This window comes from Salvelinus sp. IW2-2015, linkage group LG4p (genome assembly GCF_002910315.2).
Source record: "Salvelinus sp. IW2-2015 linkage group LG4p, ASM291031v2, whole genome shotgun sequence".
Taxonomy (NCBI): domain Eukaryota; kingdom Metazoa; phylum Chordata; class Actinopteri; order Salmoniformes; family Salmonidae; genus Salvelinus; species Salvelinus sp. IW2-2015.
The window spans coordinates 22171118-22189434 of NC_036841.1; the positions used below are offsets into that span (position 1 = coordinate 22171118).

Sequence of the window (18317 nt, forward strand, 5' to 3'; positions counted from 1 at the left end):
AGACAACTAGTTTCAAAGAGTCATCTTTTCCAACATGCTGAAACTTTAAAGTCACTTGTTGTGATTTCAGTTTATGAACAACTTTGTTTGCCTCATGAATGGTTTGTACAGTGGCGTGTTTTGTGTTAGATGCCAAGTTGCAAACATCAAACATCACATCAGGTCTACTCTGTCTAGCAACCCATAGAATTTGACCTATCTTCGACCTCAATTGATCAGCTTCAATTCCACATAGAGGGGAATTTCTTTGTACGGCTCTTGAAGAATCCATGTGGATGGGTTGAAGATTCTTGATATAGCTCTCCTGTTGCATCAGTATTGTTCCATCAACTGTAATAAACTCTATGCCAACATAACAAAAATTATCATGCTCCTCACGGCCGACCTGGAAAACAGCTTTGAGGTTTGGAATCACAGTTGTAGCAAAGGTCTGTGAGCCACCCCAGATAAAGTCATCAACATGACAGGCAAGTACTCCAGTCACATTGCAGTCTTGATCAAGCCAATAGAAGACTGCAGGGTCCACTTGTGACATTTTTCCACCTGTATTCAGCATTGTTGCCTTGACTTTGTTGTACCAGTAGAGTGATGCATCTGCCAGTCCATACACACACTTTTTTAGTTTCCACAGTGTTCCTTCGCTTTTAGCTTCGGGTGGAGGTCGGATGTGAATGTTCCTTGACAGCTCTGTTCCCTGCAAAAATGCAGATTTGATGTCTATGGAATTAAGTTTCCATTTTTTCTGGCAGATCACTGACATCAGCAATCTGAGTGACTCTGAGGCGCATGTCGGTGAGTCTTTTGGGAGTTCTTTAGCAGCCAGCTCCTCAAAACCTCTAGCCACTAGAYGTGCTTTAGGCACTATTCCAGTTAAGGATTCTTTAAGGGTACACACCCACCTTGTTGAGACACATTTTTGACCAATGTCTTTGACTTCCTCAAACACTCCATTTTTTCTCMAATTACTGAGCTCATCTAGCTTAGCTGAGTCAAATGACACGTCCTTTGTTTCAAGTACATCATCATTTTGAATGTCATTCTGTTTTTCTCGATTTTCCATTGGTTCAATTCTGAGATTATCTACAAGTGACAGGTCAGCTGACCCTGTTGTACCAGAAAGTGTAGCTGGTTCAGAGTACTGCAAGTTGTACCAGTTCTGGTGTTTTCCTTTGGCTTTTCCTGCTCGTCCAATGACGGTTGCTGTGTGTGGAATACCACTTTCTCTGTCCATGTATTTAACAGTTTGTCCAGTTTTCAGATTGGAACAACCATGTTCTCTTAACACATGTGCCTGTTGTTGAATGTTTTCCTCATTTGAACCCTCAACAGTATTACCTGTGGCATGGTTGAAGGTCTCTGCTCCATTTCCTGTGTCAGTTTCAGTGTCCATATCATTGGATGCGACATCTGGTAGGTTTGTGTCTGTTACTGTGTCCTTTTTGTCATTTTCATTAGGAGACTGATTCTCAGCAACAGCCCCTCTATCTTGTTGATCATTTACTTTCCGCAATCTTGAGTGATGCACCCTGACAAAGATGCCTCCGTGTCTCACAAATATCACCACACCATCTTGGCCAATGACTACTCCCGGTCCTTTCYACTCTTGACAGTCAACTCGTTTGTAGTACACTCTGTTTCCAGTCTCGTACTTCTCATCGGTGGGTCGAAGCTGTTTCCGCAGAGCCCTGCGAATTCTTTCTGAGCACTCTGCTTCAGTGAATGCTTTTCTCGCTGCATGTAGTGCTGAAAGGTGCTGTCCCACCCATGCACTCACACTTTTGCATGGACTCTGTGTGATGTCTTTGTCCAAAATGTTTACACAATAGTGGCCTGAGGTAGTAAGTTCAAGAGTCACTGGTTGTTTAAACATCACTGCCTTGTCATTTTTTATGTCTAATACAGCCCCTGCCTTCTTGAGTGAAGCTTTGCTTAATAGTAAGGGGATATCTGTAGGGACCACCTCTGTTTCAATGTGACACTTAGTCTGACCAATTTTTGCTGGTATCTTAACTCTCTTGGTAGAATGGACAATTCTCCCATCTCCAAATTTGAAAGCTCTGTTGCTTGGTGTGTCAATCATATTTTGTACTTCCTTCATATTTAGTTCACTGACATAGCTATCAAGCCATTTTTCACCACACACTGTCCGTGTGCATGCAGTATCAATCACAGCAGATCCTAAGGATTCAACTATAAAAATCTCAGTATCAGATTCATTTGAAAACAGTGTAATGTTACACTGCTCTACCTCTGTGTTTACATTTTCCTCTGTTAGTTTAACTTGTTCATTTTTATGAGGACAGTCTTTAACCCAATGGTAAGTGCTTTGACAAATAGCACATTTCGATCTCCTTCCATATTTGTCCAGTGGATTTGTGCCKGGAAATGRCGCCCTCTTCTGGTTRTCTTGAGAACGTGACTTTTTGGCGCCTTTTCTGTGCTGCTCGGTGTAATATGCTGCGTCACTCACTTGCATTCCATCTGTTATTGGCGCGACAGACGTCTTTTCACCAAATATTMTTTTKAGTGCCGACTYCATAKWTGCAAAAGTCAGCACAGTACAAGCAGTCAAAGCCAACTGTTTCTCCCTACYATCTAGACGGGCAGTATCTARTAACTTGAACGCTAACACTGCATCTGGGAGAACCATGTCGTACTTGCGCATCCTATTGTACCTCTGTTCGAAATCAATGATGTAGTCCGTCATTGCAACCGAAATATCTCTCGTAACACTGTCAAAGTTTGAATATGCCTCGTAGGCACGGTCTTTCTCTTCTTTAAGAAATACAGAATCCAGTGCTKTGATCAAAGTTCCCATACCGTCATCCTTGTTCAAATCCTCAACGGATATTTCCAGTGCTGTATCTCTCGCTCTTCCCTCGAGCGATAATACCACCGCAAGTGCTTGCTTTTTCGCGTCCAGATTAGTAACGCGTGTCGAGATTCCCAGTTCATTTTTCCAACTTTCGTACGACCTCTTCTCGTCGAAGTGAGGTGGCACATTGTAGTTAGAAGCCATCCTCTGCTACCAATGTTAACTCGAAATGACACAACGACAAGGTTCCAGTTTAACAAAGTTTACTATACTATATGAACACACTACAAGTAGCCATTACACTCAAGGCCAGGTCCATCAACGAACTACTTTCATGCGCAGGCGCACTCTTGACTCAGTGATAGCCCCGTAATAACAGAAGTATAGGGATACTTAAAACATGAACTTAACAGCTCTGACATTGCTCGTCCAAACATTTATATATTCTTAATTCCATTCCTTTACTTTAGATTGTGTGTATTGTTAGATATTACTTGTTAGATATTACTGCACTGTTGGAGGTAGAAACATAAACATTTCGCTACACCCACAATAACATCTGCTAAACACGTGTATGTGACACATTTTTGTTGCTGTTGATATCAACAGGGAGGCAGGTGTGTGTGTTATGCAATTCACAGCTATGAACTGCTACATCATTAAAGTCAATGACATACCACGTAGATCTCCACAAGCAGAATCCTATTAAGACATTCAGTGCTTGGTGCTTTCTTGGGAAGCATTATGAGAGATGAGTGACCTTTGAGATGGCACATTTCTAGACTTGCGTCAGAGCTTTGCTGACCTCGGTGCTAAAGAAAGAACCCATTGTGTCATAACACTGTGGTGGCTCCTACACACAGCACTCCCTTGCATTGGGAACACACACACACACACACACACACCCCCCTCCTCTCCACCGCTAGTTACTTTGTTTTGATGAATAATACCCAGTGTGTATTGAGATTAGTGCGATGCTTACCTTGCAGATAGTCAGCCAGATCGCCACCGTTGCAGTACTGTGGGGAGGAACAAGACAAACAAAACCATTCTATTAGCAGGCTGTGTAAGAACAAAGGATAAACAGTATCAAGCTGTGTGTGTGTGTGTGTGTGTGTGTGTGTGTGTGTGTGTGTGTGTGTGTGTGTGTGTGTGTGTGTGTGTGTGTGTGTGTGTGTGTGTGTGTGTGTGTGTGTGTGTGTGTACGTTGTATGTGACCACAAAGCCCAGATAACGATGGGTCTCATCAATTAATCTGATGAATGGCTGTGCTGTTATCAGTACTGACAGTCTCTGTTAATCCTTAGTCAACACAGAGAATGGAAAGGAGAGTAGTCCAAGAAAGACAGAGAGAGTTAGTGAGCGAGTTAGAGAAAAGGTATAAGGGAGAAGGGGAAAGAAAGTGGAGGAGAAAGAGGGCAGCTAGGTGGTAGGAACATTTAAGATAGCATCTACCCCATGTCTGTCCACCATTTCCAGTTCTGTCAGTTGAACCACCAATTAAATCCTGTTGGTTACCAGAGCTTCCTCTGATCAAAGCATTGGTTTGATCTGGCCTTAAAGAGCCTCTGCCTTATCAGTGACCGATAGGATCTGACTCCAGTTCAGTTTATTACCACACCATGTTGTTTAGCCTTTGTACAGGGAAATCAATTACAGCTCAGATCCTTATATTGACACATGGATGGAGTGAGAGACATGCTCTGTGTGCATTCCAATCAGTTTACTGCAAGCAGCAGAGGCATTGAGCAGAGTTTAAATAAGACATTCTTAGGGTTCCACCATAATAAGTAATAATTAATCTGATCCCTCCTCTAACCTGAGTAAGACAAGCCTTTCTTACTAGGCAAAACAAGCAGTCTGGCAAACACCAGCCAGATTAGCATCCATGCTAGCCTACTGTCGATGCTATCTATGCTCATTTCTCTGGTAGGGGTATACATTGATTAAGCAGCCTGCTAACTAGAAGACCAAAGCCAGATTTATGTCTGTTTCTTCTCCTGTGCCAGAGACCCCACCTCCTTAGTGTCAGTGTGGCTCTCAGAACACAGCGGTATCTACAACAAGCTAGAACACCCCAGGCAGGCCAAGGTAAAAGGTACCAGGGTCCCATGACACCTTGCACAGCCAGTTAGCTTAACAACAGCAAGAATATGAGAAGGGGCAGAATAAGTATTGCAGGGCTAAATATAAAGCAAATGAACAATGTTTTGCAAATGAACAACAGTATTCCTGGAAAGCGGGGTGTGGGTGTACAGGTATATTTTTAAAGGGCTACTTAAGGTGTCATATAGTTAGTTTCTTTCCTTCAGGCGGTTTGTGGAATTTTTTGGTCTTGAGCAATGAGAGGGAGAGAGGAGAGAGAGAAAGAAGAAGGGGGATGGGAGAGGCAGAGTGAGGACAGGCGCACACTGGGTTTGCAGCCTCTCATAGGACTGAGGAAATTACCATGGGCATGTGGAGAGAGAGCATGGGGGAGGGGTGGGTAATTAAGCAGAGTAAGACAGAGAGAGAGAGGGGAGAGGTATCAACACAAAGGCAGAGACCCTGGCAGCCTACAGGCAGCTCGGTAGAAGAGGTTGCATGCTGATAGTGTGACACTCCACCTACCTCCATGACCAGGAACACAGAGTTGGGAGTTTCCTGGAAGACAGGAGAGAAACAACATGGGTTAGAGTGATCATCTCTCTCACAACACCTGTCACATCCACTACATAGAGGAACAGATTCGTCACACAGACTGACATGTATGTATGGTGCAGACAGATATAGCCTACATATACTGTATAGATGGATCATATGTGTAGAGTACAGACAATAGGATTCCTTTGCCACCCAGCATGAACTGAAGCCCATAGCATAACTGATCCACTGATCTGGATTGGATCCGTACAGTACAATACCTTGCTCCAATCTAGACACATTGACACCCTCATCCTCCATCTCATACTGGGCGACCTACATGGGGTTAAGATCAAATTGGCGCCCCTCAAGAAACCATGCCGTCCTTAGTGAACCCCTCGCCTCCAAGCTGTGTCGTGCTACAGTCTACATTTTTGAGGGGAGAGGAATGGAGTTTATTACACAACAGGTCCAAGTGGAGGTTGTTGGGATGTGCTGGGGTGTGTGTGTGTGTTCGGGATATTTGGTTCAAGGGAACTGGGCAAGGTGACAGATATAGGAGCCACCTTGTCAACATGGTGATGCAGGAGCAAAGAAGATGCTGGACAGGAGCCAAAGTAACCCAAGCAGGCCTCCAGGTTAAGCAAGCTCACATGTATTTGGGGGAGTGTTTGGGTGTGTGTTTGCGCATGTGTGTGGTGTCAGGTTGAGGGTACTGCAGCATATGGCAGATCAAGCATCTTGGCATGTGCATCAAGTTCTCATCAACAACACAATTGTCGTCACACATTTTCCAATCCCTTCAGTGCCATTCTAAGTAGGCTATCTATGATTAGATCCAGAAGTGTATCTTGTGACATGGGCAAAAAAACATTTCCAAAAACCATTTCCAAATTTAAGAGAAACAGCCTGCCACATGAAAGGCTTCTTTCCTTTCTAAGGAGCGTATGAGTTCAAATACATTTGATGGCATTATTTTTTGTGTACTGTACTAACAAATCAATGCGTCTCAAAAACAATTCCTTGACTACCAACTGCCATACTAGTCAGTTACTGGACTGCATTACTCTGTGGTTCTAATGGTCTCTCAGCCAAGGTTTCCAGATAGAGAGCAACCACAACAGCCACCCATTAATTCCACTTCAGCTCCTTCCTATCTGCTGACCTGTCAGACTGCACCAGGCTTATTGGCTGGGCCCCCCTCCTCCCTGGCCAATCCCATTGGCTCGTTGCTGTGGATACTAGGATAATGGGATTCTGGTCGGTGTGTGTGTGTGTTTGTGGTGTCTGGTCTTGGCCTGGGCAAGATTACATAACAAGCTGTTTTCAGCCCCTGCTCTATACTGGTTGATGAGGACTGGGAGAGGAAGAATAGGAGGAGAGGAAAGAAGGGTGTTGGCCAGGCTGGACACTGTCCTGGAGGGTAATTGATACGTAAGAGGTACAAATACAGGACAGCCTCACCCCCTTTAACCTCCAACCCTCAGTAGGTTGACAATGTACAATGAACTGTCTATGCCACCATAAAATCAATCCTACAAGAGAGTCCAAAACCTCTTCCATGGTCCAAATCTAGACTAAGTGGCATTCAGTATTTTCTAAGGCAGTGGTTGGTTACAGCTATTATTATCAACACATTTACCACAAGAGAGGAGACACCAAATGAGTCAGAATGTACTGTGACACAAAACACTATCTGTTAAAGAATTGATGGACCTTGGACAGACACACAAGACCAACTGCCAACAGGGTTATTCTACATAACCCTCCTTCCTCAAAGGAATACACCACAACTAAAAACAGAAGCATAAACAATTCTGCTTCCTGCTATCCAACATCAGCAGCCCCTCACGCAAGCAGACATATTCCACTTATAAAAGCATTTCACAATCCTTCTAAAACCACTGAGTCACGAGGCGATCCAGTCAGAGTTATGCCACAAACAAGCTTTGAGCGATGCTCTTCCAGAAAACACTAGAAGGAACAGTAGTACATCAGCTCGAAGAAATGTTGTCTTGAGGGAAACTCAAAACATCCCCCAACCATTTTCCACCGCTTCAGCCCTCCACCTCACAGAAATGTTCAGAATGCCAACACAACTCTAGAGCCGGGCCAAAACAACAACGTATTCTTAGTGTGTCTGTCCTGTTTGTTGCGTCACACGGTAGACTGAGTCCTGGGCTACATAAGAACGAAGGGGGGAAGGTAACAGCGGGAGAAGAGAGGGGGCCGGCTGGGCTCAGTTTTAAATTGTTGAGGACATTAGAGAATAGGGTTCTATATGTGGACTGGAAATCCACTCGGCACACATCTGTTACGCAAATTCAGAGTAATCCTTAGCATTCTGAGAACCAAGAATCTAGCCTAGTCTAATATTACTGCACGCTAGATACATAGCTGTGTCACACACTACGAGACACACTGTGGTGATTAATTAAGCAATAAGGTAAAAGGGGGTGTGGTATATGGCCAATATACCACAGCTCAGGGCTGTTCTTGCTCAGGGCTGTTCTTATGCACTACGCAACGAAGAGTGCCTGGACACAGCCCTTAGCCGTGGTATATTGGCCATATATCACAAACCCCCGAGGTGCCTTATTGCTATTATAAACTGGTTACCAACGTGATTAGAGCAGTAAAAAGTTATGTTTTGTCATACCCGTGGTATACGGTCTGATATACCATGTCTTTCAGTCAATGAGCATTCAGGGCTCAAACCATCCAGTTTATAATATGATGTATGTTATGATGATTACAGGGTGCTGAGAGAGCGTTGTTCTGTTAATGTGTTTCAAAGGCAGGGTGAACCCTTCGAGCAGCAGGGGACATACAGTGTTGTTAGTGGTGGCACGGGACCCATTGGTGTTTTCATCACACGTGTGCGCAATACACACACACACAGTGGTGATCTACTTGCAGTTGAAGGGAGAACCTAATGAACCTATGGGAGAACCTAATGTCCTGCAAAGGCATCACACCGGAGACAGCCTGGCACTGTCCCTCTATGAGCTCATCGTTTAGGTCACGAGTGTCCAGAAATTAGGCCAACTAAGAAGAGGTATCCCTCTCCTTAGACCAAGACAAGACAGACCTGTACAATAAAGAATGTTAGAAAACTTGTCAGAAAAGCATAATGAAATTAGATGCCTCTAGCATAAATCTTTCTCCTTGCTTGGTACATATGGAAAGTTAAAATCCTATAACCAAATATACTTGAGTGTGTGTGTGTTTGTCAAATAACATAAAGCTAAATCATTTTCCCTCTCTCGGGGCAAACAAAGCGCACACAAACTACCCCCAGCTGTTCTAAGACCTACAGTATTATACTTTACCATCCCGTCAGCTGTTCTAAGACCTACAGTATTATACTTTACCATCCCGTCAGCTGTTCTAAAGACCTACGTATTATACTTTACCATCCCGTCAGCTGTTCATAAGACCTAACAGTATTATACTTTACCATCCCGTCAGCTGTTCTAAGACCTACAGTATTATACTTTACCATCCCGTCAGCTTTTCTAAGACCTACAGTATTATACTTTACCATCCCGTCAGCTGTTCTTAAAGACCTACAGTATTATACTTTACCATCCCGTCAGCTGTTTCTAAGACCTAAAGTATTATAACTTACCATCCGTCAGCTGTTCTAAGACCTACAGTATTATACTTTCATCCCGTCAGCTGTTCTAAGACCTACAGTATTATACTTTACCATCCCGTCAGCTGTTCTAAGACCTACAGTATTATACTTTACCATCCCGTCAGCTTTTTTCCACCTTTTCTTTATATATGAAAAGGTATTGTCGGTATCAAAACCTAAACTTTTATTTACGCCAAACGACCTGGTCGCTGTAAATGAGAATGTATTCTCAGTCAACTTACCTGGTAAAATAAAAGGGTTAAATAACATAAATAAATAACAATTATTTCAATAAAGTTCTGCCTATGGCTTAGTATGAAACATAGCCGTAATGCTGAGGCGGCATTGGCAAACACATTACGCTCTTAAACTCTTGCAAGCGTGGGGGCTCATCTTGATGAATCAATCTGTCAGATTGAATATTGGTTAGACTACAATTAGGCTGGGGAAATGTTAGCTAAATTGAGGTGAGTGATGCTCATGATCATCTTGTCTAGTTGGCTCATTTATTACAACATTTTGCCATGTTATGTAGTTTAACTATTTTGCTCTTCACTTGCAGTCGCTTAGTAGCCTAGGCCAACTCCCAACCAAAATCCTGCAACTCCACTGGCTTGTCTGATAATCAATCAATGTGATTTTGTTTCACTGAATCAGTCTCCGTTTGTATATTTCGTTATTTGATCTCTGGCTGGGCAAATAAGTGTAGGTGCGAGGTAGCTAATCTATTCGTTTGCTAATCTATCACTGATCAGATACATTTAGCATGCAATAACGTAGCCTAAATCAACAGTAAGCCTATTATTTTGCTCACTTTTGCCCAAAAGCCTGCATAGGGTTTGAAATATATACACCAGACTCACATGCTTTTGAAAATAGGTTTGCTATTATTTTCTATCGGTATCATGACGAAGAACCTACACATACTCCTTAACAAAGTGGAAGGATTTGCTTTGAATAAAAATATAAACACAATATGTAAAGTGTGTAAAGTGTTGGTTCCATGTTTCATTAGCTGAAATAAAAGATCCCAGAAATGTTCCATATGCACAAAATGCTAAATCCAAAATCTAAAGAAGCTGATTAAACAGCATGATCATTACACGGGTGCACCTTGTGCTGGGGACAATAAAAGGCCACAAAAATGTGCAGTTTTGTCACATAACACAATGCCACAGATGTCTCAAGTTTTGAGGGAGCGTACATTAACATGCTGACTGCAGGAATGTCCCCAGAGCGGTTGCCAAAGAATTGAATGTTCATTTGTCTGCCATATGCCGCCTCCAATGTTGTTTTAGAGAATTTGGCAATATGTCCAACTGGCCTCACAACCGCAGGCCACATGTATGGTGCCATGTGGGCGAGCAGTTTGCTGATGTAAACGTTGTAAACAGAGTGCCCCATGGCAGCGGTGGGGTTTTGATATGGGCAGGCATAACATACGGACAACGAACACAATTGCATTTTATCGATGGCAATTTGAATGCACAGAGATACCGTGACGAGATCCTGAGGCCCATTGTCGTCCATTCATTCCCTGCCATCACCTCATGTTTCAGCATGATAATGCACAGACTATGTTGCAAGGATCTGTACACAATTCCTGGAAGCTGAAAATGTCCCAGTTCTTCATGACCTGCATGTTTGGGATGCTCTGGGACGATGTGTACAACAGCGTGTTTCAGTTCCCGCCAATAACCACCAAATTTGTAAAGCCATTGAAGAGGAGTGGGACAACATTCCACAGGCCACAATCAACAGCCTGATCAACTCTATGCAAAGGAGATGTGTCGCACCGCATGAGACAAATGGTGGTCACAACAGATACTTACTGGTTTTCTGATCCACTCCCCTACTTTATAAAATATTTTTTATAAGGTATCTGTGACCAACAGATGCATATCTGTATTCCCAGTCATGTGAAATTCATAGATACATTTATTTCAAGACCTTTGAGACCTTTGAAATTGTTGCATGTTACGTATATACACTGCTAAAAAAAATAAAGGGAACAGTAAAATAACACATCCTAGATCTGAATGAATGAAATATTCTTATTAAATACTTTTTTCTTTACATAGTTGAATGTGCTGACAACAAAATCACACAAAAATTATCAATGGAAATCAAATTTATCAACCCATGGAGGTCTGGATTTGGAGTCACACTCAAAATTAAAGTGGAAAACCACACTACAGGCTGATCCAACTTTGATGTTACGTTCTTAAAACAAGTCAAAATGAGGCTCAGTAGTGTGTGTGTGGCCTCCACGTGCCTGTATGACCTCCCTACAACGCCTGGGCATGCTCCTGATGAGGTGGCGGATGGTCTCCTGAGGGATCTCCTCCCAGACCTGGACTAAAGCATCCGCCAACTCCTGGACAGTCTGTGGTGCAACGTGGCGTTGGTGGATGGAGCGAGACATGATGTCCCAGATGTGCTCAATTGGATTCAGGTCTGGGAACGGGCGGGCCAGTCCATAGCATCAATGCCTTCCTCTTGCAGGAACTGCTGACACACTCCAGCCACATGAGGTCTAGCATTGTCTTGCATTAGGAGGAACCCAGGGCCAACCGCACCAGCATATGGCCTCACAAGGGGTCTGAGGATCTCATCTCGGTACCTAATGGCAGTCAGGCTACCTCTGGCGAGCACATGGAGGGCTGTGCGGCCCCCAAGAAATGCCACCCCACACCATGACTGACCCACCGCCAAACCGGTCATGCTGGAGGATGTTGCAGGCAGCGAACGTTCTCCACGGCGTCTCAGACTCTGTCACGTCTGTCACATGTGCTCAGTGTGAACCTGCTTTCATCTGTGAAGAGCAGAGGGCGCCAGTGGCGAATTTGCCAATCTTGGTGTTCTCTGGCAAATGCCAAACGTCCTGCACGGTGTTGGGCTGTAAGCACAACCCCCACCTGTGGACGTCGGGCCCTCATACCACCCTCATAGAGTCTGTTTTCTGACCGTTTGAGCAGACACATGCACATTTGTGGCCTGCTGGAGGTCATTTTGCAGGGCTCTGGCAGTGCTCCTCCTGCTCCTCTTGCACAAAGGCGGGGGTAGCGGTCCTGCTGCTGGGTTGTTGCCCTCCCACGGCCTCCTCCACGTCTCCTGATGTACTGGCCTGTCTCCTGGTAGCGCCTCCATGCTCTGGACACTACGCTGACAGACACAGCAAACCTTCTTGCCACAGCTCGCATTTATGTGACATCCTGGATGAGCTGCACTACCTGAGCCACTTGTGTGGGTTGTAGACTCCGTCTCATGCTACCACTAGAGTGAAAGCACCGCCAGCATTCAAAAGTGACCAAAACATCAGCCAGGAAGCATAGGAACTGAGAAGTGGTCTGTGGTCACCGACCTGCAGAACCACTCCTTTATTGGGGGTGTCTTGCTAATTGCCTATAATTTCCACCTGTTGTCTATTCCATTTGCACAACAGCATGTGAAATTTATTGTCAATCAGTGTTGCTTCCTAAGTGGACAGTTTGATTTCACAGAAGTGTGATTGACTTGGAGTTACATTGTGTTGTTTAAGTGTTCCCTTTATTTTTTTGAGCAGTGTATTTTTGATGATGTATATTCTCAATGGATTTATTAAAATACACCCCCACACCACCAACACTCGTCCCCGGCATGTACACGAGAGGTATAAAAGGTGTATGCAGGCAAAAATGTGGTAAAAATGGGCCTAGTTGTAAGGGGAGTCAAATAAATATTGCCCACATTATTATTATTATTTTTTAACAAGCAAAATACCTTAAATCCAATGTGAAAGCAGTATGTGTGTGCGTGGGAGATTTGAGTGTGCTGGGTGTGAGTTTCTAACTCATTGGAGGCTGCTGAGGGGAGAATGGCTCATATTAATGGCTGGAACGGAGCAAATGGAATGGCATTAAACACATGGAAATCATGTGTTTGATGTACAGTGCATTCGGAAAGTATTCAGACCGCTTTACTTTTCCCACATTTTGTTAGTGGGTGCTCCTTTAAAAGTTGTCATACTGCAGCGCATTCTGTGGCACATTATCTAATTGTCAGCCATTTTTTCTGTTAATGCAAGTTAGTGCTAGTTTGACCACCAGAGGCCATCTTTGAGAAGTTCTTGATAGTCTTCCATTGCTTAATTCATTTGATTAATATTATGGTGTTTCTATTCCATGATAACCGAAAAACCCTCTGGGTAAATTCAGACCGTTTCGCTCTCGGTGCCCACACCGGACGTTCAGGCAGAGTAATAGGGTTGATTTGAGCGTTCTGGCCTTACAACGGCAGTCAAGCACCCAAGCTAACATTGGCTAGCATGCTAGCTACTTCCAGACACAAATGAGACCACTCTGACCATTTTACTCACCCTAGCAGAGCTGGTTAGGCAGTTTTTGTGTTAACCAGAGTGTTGGTGACTGTAACTGTGTTGCTGGAAACAATTTAATTACGCTTTTTTGCCGATGTTTACTGACACCGGCCATATTCAACAGGTGTTGAGCGCTCGTAAATTCATTATTCTGCGCTCTGGTACATTCAGATGAGAGTGCTCTGAAATCGGAGTAGATAGCCAGAGCGAATTTACGAAAGCACCCGAATGTCCATTGAGAACGAACAACGACTATACCATTTACCTAAGCTAAGAATGACGGGAATAATCATGTCAATAAACGTTGGGTAGTTAGATAGCCTATAGTTAAAATACTGTCAAGTTTGATGTATAACTACTAACGTTAGGTAGATAACGAACATACCGGTACATACTGCTGTAATATGCTATGTTGTTCCTAAATACAGCGTAGCTAACAAATTGTCAGCCAACATAACGTGTAAGGTAACTTATTTGAAAAAGTAATTACTTTATTACATTGAGTAGCAAGCTACCGTGAGGACGCGCTCTATCGACTCTGCGACTTGAGCATGCTTTTGGTGCACAGTCGATAGCTCGCTGGACTTTGGGCAAGAAGGTTGGGTTCGAAACCTCCTCCCTGCTTGTTTCATTTGAAGTCGTGCACAATTATCAGTTTATTATTTGGTCTATATTGCCCATTCATTGTCAGTTAGACACACAGTAGTGCATTGGGACCCAAAAGCATAAATCAGTGCTCTAACTCCCCCTTGGTCGATAAGGCAAATCTGGTCTGTGATAGGACGGGGTTTTTTCACACCTAGCTCGGCTATTAAACTATTCTCTAGTAAAGGTTAAATAGTCTATTGTTCAGCTATTAGCCCCATCCCCAACTTGCAACAAATGGATGTATTTTTGTCGAGAGCAAAACTTTATTTAATTTCGCTATCAATCACACTCCATTTTGGCAATTTTTGGAGTGTCAGTTTGGCTACAACCAATACTGTTCAGCCTTTCTTTCCGACACAAAGGAAGTCATAGCGGACACCTACGAAGGAGTGTGTGATGATGGAATCTCAGGTAAGCAGCACTGGGCGTTCTTCCGTCCAACTTCCACATAGCTAGTAGTTAGCTCCTACGATTCAGTGTCGGTTCATAACGTTCTACTATATTACATACATACCGTAGAATGATAAATCATACAATTATTCTTCTCAAGCTAACCAAACACATTTAGCTACGAGCGCCTGTTCTCACCATTTTCAGTTGAATTCATCTAACTTTCTTTCATGGCAACTCATAAGCAGGCCATGTCCTATTTGTTTCATAGTTAATATATAATCATATTTCATGGCAGTGTAACGGTTAGCTTTTTACAGAAGGATGAAAGATCACAATATGTCTGTCAGGGAATGCTATTCTGATGTCAGATGAAGTGTTAGACCAGAAAGTTAGGGCCATTAAGGCAAGGATGCCCCATGCAGGCTTAATAATGGTCAAAGGAAATCTCCAAGCAATGGGCCATCGTGTACAATGGCGAAGAGTTAGGGAGTCTTTGCAGCGTGTAGATGGTGCAGGTATCATTGCCAGAATGATCCATCTTTGTTGCATTGGTCGGCAAAAATACTCTATCCCTGCTCCCCAGTCTCTCATCCACACTGATACAAATCATAAATTGACATAGGTACGAAGAAGTATAATGTCTCCATCAAATCTAAGAAGTAATTTTTACTTTTTATTATTACTTATTTGTAGACACATTTCAATGATGTATGAAACTGGAGTTGTTCATCAACTGGTGATACATAAATAATGAAGCGGGAATAATAGGTTAAACATTTCACTTTTAATTCCAATGCTTTTTTTCCAAGAGACAACATTTGTCATCTTTGGCGGTATAGATGGATTTTCAAGGAAGGTACAGTTGAAGTTGGAAGATTACATACACCTTAGCCAAATACATTTAAACTCAATTCCTGACATTTAATCCTAGTCAAAATTCCATTTTAGGTCAGTTAGGATCACCACTTTATTTGAAGAATGTGAAATGTCAGAATAATAGTAGAGAGAATGATTTATTTCTGCTTTTATTTCTTTCATCACATTCCCAATGGGTCAGAAGTTTACATACACTCAATTAGTACTTGGTAGCATTGCCTTTAAATTGTTTAACTTGGGTCAAACGTTTCGGGTAGCCTTCAACAAGTTGGGTGAACTTTGGCCCATTCCTCCTGACAGAGCTGTTGTAATTGAGTCAGGTTTGTAGGCCTCCTTGCTCGCAAACGCTTTTTCAGGTCTGCTCACAAATTTTCTATAGGGTTGAGGTCAGGGTTTGTGATGGCCACTCCAATACCTTGACTTTGTTGCCCTTAAGCCATTTTGCCACAACTTTGGAAGTATCCTTGGGGTCATTATCCATTTGGAAGACCCATTTGCGACCAAGCTTCAACTTCCTGACTGATGTCTTGAGATGCTGCTTCAATATATCCACATAATTTTCCCTCCTCATGATGCAATCTATTTTGTGAAGTGCACCAGTCTCTCCTGCAGCAAAGCAACCCCACAACATGATGCTGCCACCCCCGTGCTTCACGGTTGGGATGGTGTTCTTTGGCTTGCAAGACTCCCCCTTTATCCTCCAAACATAACAATGGTCATTATGGCCAAACAGTTCTATTTTTGTTTCATCAGACCAGAGAACATTTCTCCTAAAATTACGATTTTTGTCCCCATGGGCAGTTGCAAACTGTAGTCTGGCTTTTTTATGGCCATTTTGGAGCAGTGGCTTCTTCCTTGATGAGCGGCCTTTCAGGTTATGTCGGTATAGGACTCGTTTTACTGTGAATATAGATACTTTTGTACCCGTTTCCTCCAGCATCTTCACAAGGTTCTTTGCTGTTGTTCTGGGATTGATTTGCATTTTTCGCACCACAGTACGTTCATCTCTAGGAGACAGAACGCGTCTCCTTCCTGAGCGGTATGACGGCTGCGTGGTCCCATGGTGTTTATACTTGCGTACTATTGTTTGTACAGATGAACGTGGTACCTTCAGGCGTTTGGAAATTGCTTCCAAGGATGTACCAGACTTGTGGAGGTCTACAATTTCTTATCTGAGGTCTTGGCTGATTTCTTTTGATTTTTCTATGATGTCAAGCAAAGAGGCACTGAGTTTGAAGGTAGGCCTTGAAATACATCCACAGGTACACCTCCAATTGACTCAAACGATGTCAATTAGCCTATCAGAACTTCTAAAGCCATGACATCATTTTCTGGAATTGTCCAAGCTGTTTAAAGGCACAGTCAATTTAGTGCATGTAAACTTCTGACCCACTGGAATTGTGATACAGTGAATTATAAGTTAAGTAATCTGTGTGTAAACAATTGTTGGAAAAATGACTTTTGTCAGGCACAAAGTAATGTCCTAACCGACTTGCCAAAACTATTCTTTGTTAACAAGAAATTTGTGGAGTGGTTGAAAAACGAGTTTTAATGACTCCAACCTAAGTGTATGTAAACTTCCGACTTTAACTGTAAGTATATTATTTGTATGCATATTGCATATTTCCCATCACCTAATGAACAACCACAATACCATTCTGGTGTTAAGCTGACTGTGCTGTATTGACGTATCCTGAAAATGACATCTGTTGCTTTAGATTGAATGTTCATATCTCTGTTATTATTTTAATATCTACAAAAAATAAGCTATTTTCTTTACTTTCAGAGTGCGAGCTGATCAAGGGGTCGGAAATGTGGATATTGCCAGATGTATCTTCACTGTCCGAGGAACAGGCCGTAGAAGCCTTATTTTTGGCAAAAGTGTCCATAACCAGAGGTAAGTAAACGGTTCTGTGTTATTTTTCTCTCTTCATCTCTGCCTGTCTTGTTGTACATGGAACCTGTCTCGCATTAATTAAAAAACGCTTAAGATGTCAGCTGCTAATTTTCAGATTTACACCACAAACACTCAGACATTTTCACTGGACTATCAAGCCCGTTGCTGCCAAATTTATATCATCACTAATACAGATTTGTTTCTTTTGAGCATTCCAGATTCAGCACATGGAGGACCTACTTTATCAGGAGGATAATCTGGAAACACTAACAATGGGGTCATTGTTCCTGACATCCCATGCCCCCTGTCTACTGAGAATCTTGCTGTGCTGCAACGTCAAGTGAACCCTACCAACGACTCATCTTTTGGTCAGGACATATACATGCATGCTCTTCGATTACTTATGAGTCTCCAGCCTATTTAGGTGCAGTCCTCCCACACTATATAGGATATTGTTTTAGCCCCAGTGCCACTCTTGATAATGGCAAACGTGTATTTTTTGGAGGAGGGTGAAAGGATAGCAGGCCCAGCTGTCAAAGTGAGAGGGGAGGCTATTCTGAATAGAGCAGGTATTGTGTGTAGTCTATTTCTTGTGAGCTTTTCTGTTCTCAGATACAGAGAGCTGTGAAAGCCTGTCTGTAGATTAAGAGGTCCCAATGAAGAGCAGCGGTTCTCAGTCCTGGTCCTGGGGACTCAACATGTTTTTGTGCCTTAGCACTACACAGCTGATTCAAATGATCAAGTCATTATCAAGCTTCAAATGTTATTTATGTATTCATTTGTGACGCTATCCTTGATATTTGTGACGCTATCCTTGCTATTGTCACATGCTACACATGCATCTATCCAATGTTATGATTTTTTGTAAGGGATATTATACAGGAAGTATTATTAAAGAGATGCTTTAGATTGAAATATAAATAGATGTAGTAGTCCCAGAGTTAATAATCCAAGGTAAGTTTTGCATTTCACCTCCTGATGATTATGATGACTGACCGTGTTAGAATATAAAAAACTAAGCTAAATCATGCTCTCTCTCTATCCATCTGTCTCTCGTCTGCAGGTATGT

General features: G+C 42.8%; 1 protein-coding gene across 1 annotated transcript in view; it reads right to left on the bottom strand.

The window, feature by feature from the left end:
- LOC111960706 (serine/threonine-protein kinase ULK2-like) overlaps positions 1 to 18317 on the bottom strand; it is a 78318-nt gene that overhangs the window by 28489 nt on the left and 31512 nt on the right. Inside the window, 2 exon segments of the mRNA XM_070438920.1 lie at positions 3798 to 3834; positions 5426 to 5458. Of these exon segments, the coding sequence (XP_070295021.1) occupies positions 3798 to 3834; positions 5426 to 5458 (70 nt within the window).